Source organism: Macaca thibetana, chromosome 3 (assembly GCF_024542745.1).
Source record: "Macaca thibetana thibetana isolate TM-01 chromosome 3, ASM2454274v1, whole genome shotgun sequence".
Taxonomy (NCBI): Eukaryota; Metazoa; Chordata; class Mammalia; order Primates; family Cercopithecidae; genus Macaca; species Macaca thibetana.
The window spans coordinates 178,873,055-178,886,567 of NC_065580.1; the positions used below are offsets into that span (position 1 = coordinate 178,873,055).

General features: G+C 33.5%; 1 protein-coding gene across 1 annotated transcript in view; it reads left to right on the top strand.

Annotated features, from left to right (window-relative positions):
* TMPRSS15 (transmembrane serine protease 15) overlaps window positions 1-13,513 on the top strand; it is a 133,678-nt gene that overhangs the window by 41,072 nt on the left and 79,093 nt on the right. The window contains exons 8-10 of the mRNA XM_050782170.1: window positions 839-945; window positions 6,877-7,017; window positions 7,687-7,836. Of these exons, the coding sequence (XP_050638127.1) occupies window positions 839-945; window positions 6,877-7,017; window positions 7,687-7,836 (398 nt within the window). The remainder of the gene's footprint in view (window positions 1-838; window positions 946-6,876; window positions 7,018-7,686; window positions 7,837-13,513) is intronic.

Here is a 13,513-nt window from a genome sequence, read left to right on the forward strand (position 1 = left end):
GTATTACAAAGCTGTAGTAATCAAAACTGTAACGTACTGGCAAAAAGACAAACACGTAGACAGAAAGAATAGAAAGCCCACAATAAAGGCTCACATATATGATCAAATGATCTTCCACGAGGGTGCTAAGACAACATAAAGGGAAAAGGATAGTCTTTTCCACAAATGACACTGAGAAGACCTGAAATGGTGCAGCTGCTATGGAGAACAGTGTGCGGGTTCCTAAAAAAATGAAAAATAGAATTCACATATGATCCAGCATTCCCAATTCTGAATATTTATCTCAATGAAATATCTGCACTCCCATGTTCATTTCAGCATTAGTTACAATAACCCAAAGGTAAAAAGAACCTGAATGCCTATCATCTGATGATTGAACAAAGGAAATGTGATATATATATGAATATTAGTCATAAAGAAGGAAATTTTGTATATGATACAACATAGAAGAACCTTGAGAACATTGTACTAAGTGAAATAAGCAGTCACAGAGAGATAAATACTGCATGAATTCATTTACTTGAAGCATAGAAAGTAGTTAAACTCATGGAAATGAGAGGAGAATGGTGGTTGCCAAGGACTGGGAGGACTAAGCAATGGGGGAGTTGTCATTCACTGATACAGAGTTTCAGTCCTGCAAGTTAAAGAATTCTCGAGATCTGCTGTACATCATTGTGTTCATAATTGGCAATACTGCACTGTACACTTAAAAATTTAAGAGGGTAGATATCGTATTACGTGGTGTTCACCACAAGAAAACACATACAACTTCTAGAATGCATTAAGAAATATGACAACTGTTAAAAATGTGGTAATCTATTTTTTGCTTTTAATTTAGTGTAAACCAAGGACTTTCTATTAAACTGAGCTTCGATCATTTTAATATATATTATACAGATACATTAAATATTTATGAAGGTGTAGGATCAAGCAAGATTTTAAGAGGTAAGTTGAAGCAAATATACAATTACTTATGAAAATGAAAATATGTGGGTAAATTTTTGGAGTGGTATGTTTTCCCTTTGATTTTGAAGTGAATATGGACTTGAAACTTATAAAACTAAAAAAAAAATTGCTTCTCATTATAAAAATTAGAAAATTAGTGCTCTACATGTCTTCATAATAAAACAGTTACGTTTTAACATCATCCTCTTCTAATTGATATCTTAAAAATTATGTGAAACTTGTCAAATGGTTATAATTATCAATTTGGTTACCATACATTGTTTAAATGTTAGTCCCTATTAACCAAATTCAGTCTCTGAAAATTATTATTCTGTTTTCTCTGCATTGCATAGGTTATAAACCCACAAAGGTTCTGTTATTTTTTATGTTCATCCTGCTCCTCGTTCCCCTGCAGGCTAATACTAATAAAGTGGCTAAAACATTGTCTAGCCAAGAAGGTAGGCTAAGTAAATGATAGATGTGGATGGATGGTGTTGTGACTATACAACCATTTATCGTTACACATGGATGGGGCTGGAAGCTGAAAAGAGGGCAGGGAATGCCCTAGTAATATACATCTGTTCATGCCCCTTTGTTCTCCCTGTCCCCAAAATGCACAGACCTATTCACAGTAACCAGTGAAATTAGGGGCAAAATTCCAGGAGGAAATCAGTGAGGATGAGGTAGAGAATGCGGAAATGAAGCCGAGGGAATAACTAGTTTTCCTCGCCTGTTGGAGAAATAGTTAAGTGTCGAGCTAAGATAAGGTTGGTGACATGTGTGATTAAATTTTACACAATAACTTTGTGTTAAGAACCTCGCCTCTCAAATTGTATTTGTGGGCAATGAAAAGTGAATCCTACTGAATAATTTTTTACAGATTTAATGATTTGAGAAATATATAAGCATATGCTAATAATATCTCATTTTTATTAGGTGTTGACGTGTGATATTCTACTGAATAATCAATGTGCATTTTCTTATTTAACATTTTCAAGAAACCTGCAAAATATGTTTTACAGAAGAGTAAAATGAGGTCTAATATATTAAATTACCATAAGTCCACAGTGTTGGAGGCAGAAATCAAATCCCAAACTCTCCGACTTGAAACATAATACAATTATTCTTTGTGCTTTAACAGCCCAAGTACACATATCATAATGAGTTTATGTAAAACATATGAACTCATGGTAAATCACATTTGCTCTTAAAAAGAATGGGCCAACCATTTCATAATCTATTTCTATATCGGACAAATGCAGTTTTTTAAAATTATTACCAACATAAATATTCACATAGGTGGACAAATAGGCTACTTCATATAAACATTTCCAAAGACTAATGTGGCATTAATAAACTTTACCATATATTTTCACTTACACTGTGTAAAGGAGTGTTGTCAGCACTTTGAGTTGACTCAATAAATGCTCTTCCAAACCAATTATGTAGGTGCTATTATCATCCCTACTATACAGAAGTTAAAATCTAAATTTGCAGAGGTTGGGGGCTGAATAAGTGGTAGGCATAAGATATTCTCATGTTTCTTAGCTCTTCAAATACCATGGTTTGTCTAAATATTTTCACACGATTAGGGTATCAGCAATTTGTGAATAAATTTTAAAACATTTAGCCATAGTGATGTGACTAATGGGCAATTAATTGCCATAAGAATGTAATGAGAAACTGAATATCCAAGCAGAAAATATCTATGAATGTGTAGTTACATTATAACAGGTAGTTGCTTAATTTTAAGGTATTCAGAAGAATAATTTATTTTAAAGTTTTGAAAATTAAATATTTTAATTATAATCCGAAAATGTGAGAAAGTGTATTGGGTGTTAAATTTTCAAATTAAAAATTCTAACTTTTTCGAAGAAAACTAATAATACCTTACCATTGGTACCTAGCACAAAGTCTGGTGTATTGCAAAAACTCAAGGTTTATCTGAATTTACACCAACTGGGATATATTTCTATCATATGGTATTATAGTATATAATCAATGGAGACAAACAGTATTTCCCATAACTGTAAAGTTAATTTGTATGGAAATAATGCTGATACTTTCATTCTCAAGTCACAAGCTCATCTTTCCCTAAGTGTTTTAGCAATTTCTTTATGTGAATTGTGCTTACAAGGTTTGCTTTCATTAAATTCCAATTCAAAATATATAATCTCAAATGCTGTTATTATTTGTACACTATTGGAAATATATAAATTTTTTACTTAGGGTAAGTGGGATTATATAGAGACAATATAAGAAATTATCTTCGTAAAATAGTTATATACCTGATTAGGGACAAATCAGCATAAACAAACCCTAAAGGCATTTTTTCCATCATTTTAACCTACAGTTGCGATGCAAAAGTTCTTTAACTGCTAAAAAGTGTCAGGGAAATATAGACATGCATAAAGTGATAGTGCAATCTTCAAATAATCTTGAAAATTGAAGTAAATCAAAATGGAGTGCTGGGAAAGTTATTTCAAAAGTGTTTTCTTTAAGTTGCAATGATGAAGGTATAATATTAAATTCAATGGTTATAATAATTATTAATACTTCATGTGAAAGGAGTAGAAGATGGTGAGTGAGCTTACTTAATTTAGTGTTCAGAAAAATCTATAAATGTTTTTATGCATCTTCAAAGAAAGACAACAAAAATGCCTGGGTTAGCACACTGAAGACAGTTTCAAAATGCTTAGCCCAGGAATTGTGTTTCTGAGTGCGTAGTTGTTACGCCATTCTTTGTATCTCAAGTGCTTAGCTGGTATTCCATTCCCACAGGACTGCTGACAATATATTTCTTTTTTTTTTTTTTTTTTTTTGAGACGAAGTCTGGCTCTGTCGCCCGGGCTGGAGTGCAGTGGCCGGATCTCAGCTCACTGCAAGCTCCGCCCCCCGGGTTTACGCCATTCTCCTGCCTCAGCCTCCCAGGACTGCTGACAATATATTTCTAATACATTGTATAAGGCCATGCTTATCCTGAGGCACACAGAAGTGTGAATAGCTATAGCCAAAGCTATGTAATAAACATAGTGTATATTCCTGAATTGTCAACTTATCCTACAACAAAAATAATAACACTGCATATATGGAATTAAACAATAGAGGCAAATATTATTCAAAGTAAAGCATTTTTAATACATTTTATGCTTTTATTAGGACACTTTTATGTATACTCAGAAGTACCCATTAACTCACTTCTGTTGACAGGGGTACATTATGTGGAAAAATTTATTTTAGCAAGCACTAGGTTTGCTTAAGTCATCCCTTCCAGAAATTATCAAAGATTCCCCAATCATAGTGCCTGGCAAAATTAAAGATTCCTTCTTCAGTACCCCCATAGCGTTTTCCCCTTATATAATAATTTTATGGTTATTTAATAACTCACCAATACAAATTATTCTAATAGAGGAAACTGGTTATTTCTTTTCTATGTCATCAGCACTTGACCCCAGACCAAATTCTTAGTGGGCACTCACTAAGATGTGTTGAATATATTAGAAATTCTTTTATAATAAAGATGGTACTCTAGTCGCCGCATTTTCACTCTTATAAATTGGATAATATAAGTAGTTTGAACTAGGTCTGTTGAATCATATTCTGTAGAAAGTTGGTCTTCCCTGTCCATTGCCCTCTTTCCAAATTCCCCACATCTGTATCATATTTCTCTCTTCTTTCACAAAACCTATTCACCAGAGCCTTTGCTGTTAGTAGACAAATGATGAGTTAATTCATATTTAAGAGTGACTGCTTGATCAGTCTATGCAAATTAACATCCATAAAAGTTTTGTATTTTTAATAGAAGATGTTGGATTTTCTTAAGGAATGTCTAAAAATTTATTTTATCAGTTATGATATACTAGGAAAAAAGGCATCCTTTAAAAGATATTAGGTAATTGTTTTTATTCTTTCAACACAAACCCTGTCTCTTTTATGTAGGCAAATTCTATTACTGTTTACTCACATCTTGATATATGCCCTCAAATATTGATTAAAAATCTCCTATGCTTTGATACAATGACAGAGGCACAGAAAGCATTAAGTCATAATCTCACCCTTTTCAAGGTTTACAACCTAGTTGGTGAGATGGAGAAGCAAAAGATAGAATTTACTGAGCATTTAGTGTATACCAGTCACTGTCTTACATGAGAATTACTTTTACCCCTTATCACAAATCTTCATGGGAAAAAGTTGTTACACTACAGAAGAAAGGCACAGACAAGTCTAGTAAGACATGGAACCAAGACTCAATCAAATACTGATGCTGGAGCCCCTGCTCTTAACCACTACCCTCCACTACTCCCTGGATTTGTAAGATACATGGCTTTCACTGGATCTGTAGTCCTGGGACTCTTATTAGACAAGGAGACTTTAAGACTATCTGATGAAAGTTTTATAAAATCTCTACAGACACATATTCTACACCATTTTAGGAGGTTTGCATGTATCTCTGAAGCAGGTTAATGGAACTCAAGGTAAGCTCCTGGACTTTTTAGACTAGCACAATTCTGTTAGATATCATGAGAATCCAACACACTATGAAATCCAACACACTAAGGGTGTGGTTGAACCACCAGCCACATTCAAAGCCAACCAGAAGCCATTGTCCAAGAGAATTCCATTGCCATGGAATAAAAAGCAAAAAGGAGGCAGATAGGTTTAAAGTTTCTAGAATGTTCACATCTCTTAAGTGACTAACACTTATGAACTCCAAAGGTTTTCAATATGAGAAGTATTTAACTTACAAAGGTGTGCATGCTGCCATGATGACAGTCTAAATAATAGTTCTTCATGAAAAAGCATTGAATTCATGGCACACATTTTGGGGAAAAACATTAAGATGTGAATCAATGCTTGTTCATGAGGTCCTTTCTATTAGATTATATTGAAATTACATTGTATGTATCACATTGTTTCCTAATTACTACATAATCACAGGATATCTAATCATTCATAAAAGTGTCTCTTTTCAGAACTCAATGTTAAATAACTCACTGTTATTTATGCTAATGGATGGATTGTTTGTTAACACTTTTTTTTATTATCACCTCCACTAAGAAACCATTTCAGGCCTTGTTTTTTTCTAACTACCCCTCGTGAAAGTCTAATATTTCATATATACTATATTCTGTGGATCTGTTCATGGACTGTGGGTATATCTGAGCTTTACTCAATTGAAAATAAAAACTGTTTTTCTCCCTCAGAACCAATTTTCACCCCCCTAGAGGCAAGATCACCCCCTTTGAAAATGTATGTGATGTACATTTTCATAAAAGCAAATTTTATAGAACAATGATTTTGTAAAGCATAATATGAAAACTTTTAATAACCAAGTACCATACTAACTCTTGACAATCAAAAATGAAAAATAAATCCCCTAAGTAGTTTATACTCAAGACAGACAAATGCTACAATCAATATAAAATGCTGTAGAAACAATCTTAAGTCACCTGGTATTATTTTGAGATCTTATAGTTACAAGTATAAAGAACCAAAGAATACTCTTTTGTTTCTATTATTTTACCCAGATTAAGCCCTTGTGAGTGTGACACAGTAAATACCTGATGAAGCTAAGTTGACTTTAATTTTTAAAACTGCTTAACTGGTGTTTCTTAGACTAACTTTGTCAGTAAATGAATGCATCTTTTCTATGTATATATAGTGTATAAATCTAACAATTAAAAATTTAAAATACCTTTTTTATCAAACCATAAATATGTAAAATAATTTGAGGCTTTCTAATGTTTGAGAGAAGAGATATTTCAGTTAAAATAAAGGTAAGACTAATGCTTTTAGTTAACTCGGTGGTATCAGATAGATATTTGGATAGATAAACTGATAAACTGATAGTTCAGTAGATGGACTGATGGATGGATAGATAGATGAACAGATAGATATATACATATAACAGTTGTTTATTTTATTTTGCAGCTTCTATTTGGGAAACTAATCCTGGCACAATAAGAATTTTTTCCAACCAAGTTACTGCCACTTTTCTTATAGAATCTGATGAAAGTGATTATGTTGGCTTTAATGTAACATATACTGCATTTAACAGCAGTGAGCTTAATAGTAAGTATTATTTATTTTCAGCTTTTTAATTTTTAGATGCTTTAATGTTATAATGGAATTTTAAAGGTAGCAGAATCTAAAATTTTCATGATGTAAGTTTTATAATGAGTATCTTGTATGTGCATCTTTCTCTTCTTAGAACTCAAAAAGAAATGAGAAATTGGAAAATGGTTTACATTTTTCAAAGGAATCAAATAACCAATTTGAGAAAACTTATAAATCACTGTAAAATCAAATTAAAATTTTATTTGCTGCAAGCATTGCAAGTTACAAAATACTAGCATAAAACTATTTCAGAGAAAATTCTACATAAACTTAATTTGGATCAAGCTATTAAATTTAGTAACAGGAGAGAGAAAAATATGGAACAAAGTTTTTGTGGGTGAACCAATGGAGATAAAATGTAAAACTTAAAAAACAAGAAACTTATATTTGCTAATACCCTGACAGAGTATAGGAAATGTATTAATTTAACACACTTGGCAATAAAAAGCTGTTTTAAAAAAACTAAATAGAATGCAACAGAGTTAAGATTAACAAAAAAATGATTTTGTGCATACCACTGAAGTATAAGCTATATAAGGTTAGATTATTTTCAATACAATCTAATACAACTACTCACATTGTGGACTAAATTTGTTTTTTATTCTTCCTTTTTTTCATTCACAGATTATGAGAAAATTAATTGTAACTTTGAGGATGGCTTTTGTTTCTGGGTCCAGGATCTAAATGATGATAATGAATGGGAAAGAATTCAGGGAAGCACCTTTCCTCCTTTTACTGGACCCAATTTTGACCACACTTTTGGCAATGCTTCAGGTATAATTCATTTAATTCAGAAGTCAAAAGGATTTTAATTCATAAATCAAAAAGAAAGAGATATGTGTTGTTCTGCAGTGTAAAGTGAGCAGTATTAAATGCAAAAGTCTTTTTGGATTTTTAAAAAATTGAGTTAATTAAATGAAAAATGGTAACCAAACAGGCAAGTAAAAGTGAGTGTGTTTCAAGAAATATATTGGTTTACCCTATATATTTGCAAAATGTTGAAAAGTACACAGAGGCCATTAGAGACAAGACTAGGTTGTCATCTTAGACTTGCCACTTATTATTAACTAAGTAGACTTGTGTGAAGCAATTAATTTTTCTGGAGTTTGGTCTATTTTGTCTTAATTTCATTTTCTGATTGTACATTGCTAGTGCACAGAAATAAAATGGATTTTTGTATATTGATCTTAGACCCAGCAGCAGCCTTGCTGAATTTGTTTATTAGCTCTGATGTTTCTTTAAAGAATTCCTTAGCATTTTCAACATACAAGATTGCATTATCTTGAAACAAAGATAGATTTGCTGCTTCTGGGAAGCCCTATGGAAGTCTGATTCTAAAGCACGATAATAGGGCAGGGTTGTGACTTCCAAGTACGGTTTTCATCTGAATGAGACATTCGAATTGATGTCAGGTGGAAATATTAGAGACAATAATATTTTGCTTAGAAACTAGAAATCGTGGTGAAATATTAGAAACTAAGGAACTTGTAGTGAGAAAATCAGTCATGAAAGTCTTGGAACACATATTCATAATACCAAATATAATCACTGAAATAAGAGTTACAAATCTTAGAAGGAACATGTAAGGAAAATTTTTAAAAAAAAACAGTCAAAATTGAGCATTTATATAATTGTCTTAAGCAAAATTCATCCTATAATATGACTTGCTGATAGGTTACTGATGAGAATACTATTCCATTCAGGCAAATAAATGTTAAAAACCACCTCTAACCAGCCATGGTTCTAGGCATTAAGGATACAGACCACATACAGTAACTTCCACAGTCTGTCCCAAACCTCCAAGTTGAAATGTTTTCTTCCTTTAAATATTCTAAGCACCGCTTCTGTTTTTCCTATCACATAGCATTATATTTACTCAGTTATTTGTTTCTTTTTACCACAGTGTTCTTTTCAGGAACAAAAACCTAGTCTCTTTTGTCTTTGAATTAATAGGGCATGTATTAGTCCATTTTCACACTGCCATAAAGAAATACCCGAGACTAGGTAATTTAAAGGGAAGAGGTTTAATTGACTCACAGTTCTACATGGCTGGGGAGGTCTCAGGAAACTTACAATCATGGCGGAAGGCAAAGCAGACACATCTTACATGGCTGCAGGCAAGAGACAGTGAGTGTGTATAGGAAGAAATGTCAAACACATATAAAACCATCAGATCTTGTTGGAACTCACCATTACGAGAACAGCATTGCAGAAATTGCCGCTGTGATCCCATCACTCCCACCAGGTCCCACCCTCAACACATGGGGATTATGTAGATTACAACTGGAGATGAGATTTGGGTGGAGAACACAGAGCCAAACCGTATCAGACATTCTCAGTGCATGAATCTAATTGACAGGCAAAATTATTTTTGAACATGTAAATAAATATCTACAACTTTGACTCAAGTAATTTCTGAGTAAGTTATTGACTGAATAAAATAGTTTCTAAAGTAAACAAAAATTCTAAGCACATTGACATTGCAATTTGTTATTAATGGCCACTTCTATTACAAACATAAATATTCCTGATTTTAAGACCTGAAAATTAAGTGGTTGATTTAATATCAATTGTGAGTGACGTTTAGTTAAAGAACTTTAAAGTGTTAAATTTTTTCAAGAAAGAAATATATCTGACTAATCCTACTTCTTTAGAGAATGATATCCCTAGAATATTATAATATGGTTCATCACACTATTTCAACTTAATAAAATTAATTTTTAGTAAAAAGTGACTACTTTTAATATATTTCAGAGTCATCAGTAAAAGCCCCTTCAAATTTATTATTTTGTTCTTTTATTTAAGAAGCATTTATTGAGGCCTCATTCAAGTCATTCAGAATATATCTGTGAACAAAATAAACCAGATTTTCTGCTCTCATGAAGCATAAATTATAGCAAGAAAAAACAGAAAATAGGAAATGTACATATATAAAGTAATTAATTGTTTCTTGGTGTATTAAATGTAAATAAGTACTTTGGGAAAATGTGAAGCTTTGTAAGAGGATGGGGAGGGTGGGGCTAAGATGCTATTACAAATTAAAAGAAGATGATCAGTTAGTCTCATTGAAAGAGTGACACTTGAATCAAAACTGTAAGGAACTGAAAGAATTAGCCACACAGATTATTCCAGGCAGAGGCAACATGACTGTTCTATTGGAAGATAGTTTGTGCAAGGGCAAGAGTGTTGAAAAGAGACTGGTAGAAGGCCATTGCCTAACTAGAGAAGAGGTCATGAGACTCAGATCAGTGGGAGCAGATGTGGTGAGAAAAGGCCAAATTCTGAATATGTTTTTTAACTGAAGCCAACAGAATCCAGTTAAATGAGTCACCAGTGTGGACCTTTGCATTAAAAAATGTGCTGTATGTAAATGGCCAACTCCATAAGACAAAAATGTTTAGTCCTAAAAATGATGACATGAATGCTCTCATACATAATTAATCTTATTTGAATAAGTTATTTCCCAGAGCCTGATTCTCCATGGAAAAATCACTAATTGCACAGCTGAAAACTAACCCCTACGTGATAATCACCCCACTTCTCTGAAGGGGTCTGGGCTAAAACAGTCAAATAATCTGATTTTTTTTTCTCTTTACTGTAATAAAAAAAAATTTCTACCACACTTGGATAAGAGTAGTTAGAGGAAAGTGCAAAAAGCATTTATATCTATTGACTATGACAGATACCTTTTATGTAGTTGAAATCTTTGATGTTCAAATTATCATTTTTCTACTTTTATGTCATCCTAATAAGAGATAAGATAACTCCACTGATATCTGAAGAGTATAAATACATTACAGGGGAAAATGGTATCGCCTTGCCAACAGATTAAATAACTAAGGAAATAAGATGAAATTGGACAAAGTGAAACGGGTTGAATGTCAAGCGGAGGTTTTACATAGCTGGGTCTCAAATGAAGTCTCAGGAGAAAGAGGAGTAGCAGGAGTTATTTAAAATTAGACGAGTCATATAACGAGGACAGGTGATAGGGTTTAATAGGTCCTCTCCAACTCTCATACCTGTGATTTCATAATCAACCAGTCATTCCTCTCCAAAGGGCATTTTCTTCTAGCTTGCTTTTTTATGTGTCAGAACATCCTATCTCTGAAATGAAAGAGAATTAAATATTTCTCAATGTTCCTCTTATCCAGGCAGGTTTGTTGTTTGTGTTGTGGTTTTGTTCTTTGCCTTTACCTTAAGTGACAGAAAAGACTAAATGAAACAGACAAACTTTGAGTTAATACTGCTTTAGGTAAGAACACCTAAGGCTCTCAACTTTTCTAGTCCTTCTGAAGAACTGTCTCCTGGTGCAGCAATGGCTTCTAAATCTCTGTGTTGTCAACAGTCAGGGTTTCTCTGTACCTCTTAGAAGCAAAGGGAATTGTTGGAGAAGTATCTTGAGGTGCTCGAAAGTGGCCCATTCCTTCAGGAGGCTCAGGAAAAATGAGGTTCACAATATGTGGAAACTCCAGGAATGTAGGGGTCACAGAGGACTACATAGCTCAAATAAAATGTTTCTTTCCTTTCCTTTATCAGTGAAATTGCAGTTGTTTGTAATACTGTGGGAGGTAGTATAGTTTAGCAGTAAAAACCATTAAAATATAGACCCTGAAGTTTTAGCCAGGTTTAAATCTTAGCCCTGCCATTTAGGCAAGTTTCCTATCTTCTATTTCTGCCCCAATTCCCTTATCTGGAAAGTGGGGTTGAGGACAATAGGACCTGCCGTTAGAGGTATGTAATAAACATTAAATTGATTGCTATGTTTAGAAAAAAACTCTGAAAAATGCCTGGCACATAGGAAGTGCTATATAAATGTTAGGTATTACAACTACTTTCTTTTCATGCTGCGAAAGTGTTCAAGAAACATAAATCGGCTGTGGTACTGTTCTAAGTCATATGTTGGGGAGGAAAATAGTTACTCAGCTCAATTTTTAAAATTATATTACTTCTTTTAGATATTGACATTTAACTTAGCGTATAAACTTTTTCTAAAATAAGTGTAACTTTAATGTTTTAAAAGTAATATTTTTACTTTCTTATCTTTCCTGTGATGCTGAATTTTAGAAAATAATATACTTTCTAAAATTGATAGACTCTGACTGAATTTAGGCCATGCATCAGTCTAAGCTTTTAATAGTATTTATCTACTGGGTTCAGCTAATTTTACGTATGTACTTACAACTCATGAAACAATTTATATCAGCCTATTTCCTTCTTGAGAGGGATTTCCAGGTTCTCAGGAAGTTCTGCTATCTCTCCAGTTCCTGCTCTCTTTATATTAGATCAGCACATGCTTAGAAGTTTTGCTTTTTAATTAGGATGTTGGGTGGAGAGAGGTTAGGTTCAATTCATAAAGAGATAAGCAGGAAAAAAAATGATGGAAAGAAGTTTTAAGAAAAACCTAATCGTTCAAAAAAGAAATTCATTATATGCTTAAGAAAACAAAATGTATTCAATTTTCTGGGGCTTATGTATTTATTTAGAGACAGGATCACTCTCTGTCCCAGACTGGAGTACAATGGCATAATCATAGCTCACTGCAGCCTCAAACTCCTGGGCTCAAGAGATACTCCCGCCTCAGCCTCCTGAATAGCTGGGATCACAGGTGCATGCTATCACACCCGGCTATTTAAAAAAAAAAAAAAAATTATGGGGATGGGGCCTCGTTATGTTGTCAAACTCCTGGCCTCAAGTGATCTTCCTGCCTTGGACTCCCAAATTGCTGGGATTACAGATGTGAGCCACTACGGCTGGCCAATATCCTGGGTTTTAAGCTGACTGAGATTGATTCTAAGAGCTCTAGAAGACATTTCAAGGAAGTCAAGGGTTTTAAAAGAATTTATTTTTGACCATATAAATTCCCATGTGGTTATGAAAAAAAATCTCTTTAATTATTCCTTTTGTGTAGAAATTTAATAAATTTAAAAGCAAAGCAAATCTGTAATAAAAATATATTAAACAACAGACAGCTAATTCACATCAAGACAGAAAAAAAAAAATAAACGAAGTGTCTTTCTTGTTCCCAAAAGTTCTAGCAAGTTGAAAAATTCACATATAAACATAAATAAAATATACAACAGGCTGGGAACAGTGGCTGATGCCTGTAATCCCAACACTTTGGGAGGCCAAGGCAGGCAGATTACCTGAGACCGGGAGTTTGAAAGCAGCCTGGTCAATATGGCGAAACTCCATCTCTACTAAAAATACAAAAATTAGCCAGCCGTGGTGGCGTGAGCCTGTAGTCCCAGCTACTCTGGAGGCTGAGGCAGGAGAAGCACTTGAACCCACAGGAGGCAGAGATTGCAGTGAACCAAGATTGGCTACTGCACTCCAGCCTAAATGACGGAATGAAACTCCATCTCAGAAAAAAAAAAAAATACACAACAGAATATACCGAATGAGATCAGAGAAGTACACAGTGCCACTGAGAGTTCAAAAGAAAAAGTGATCA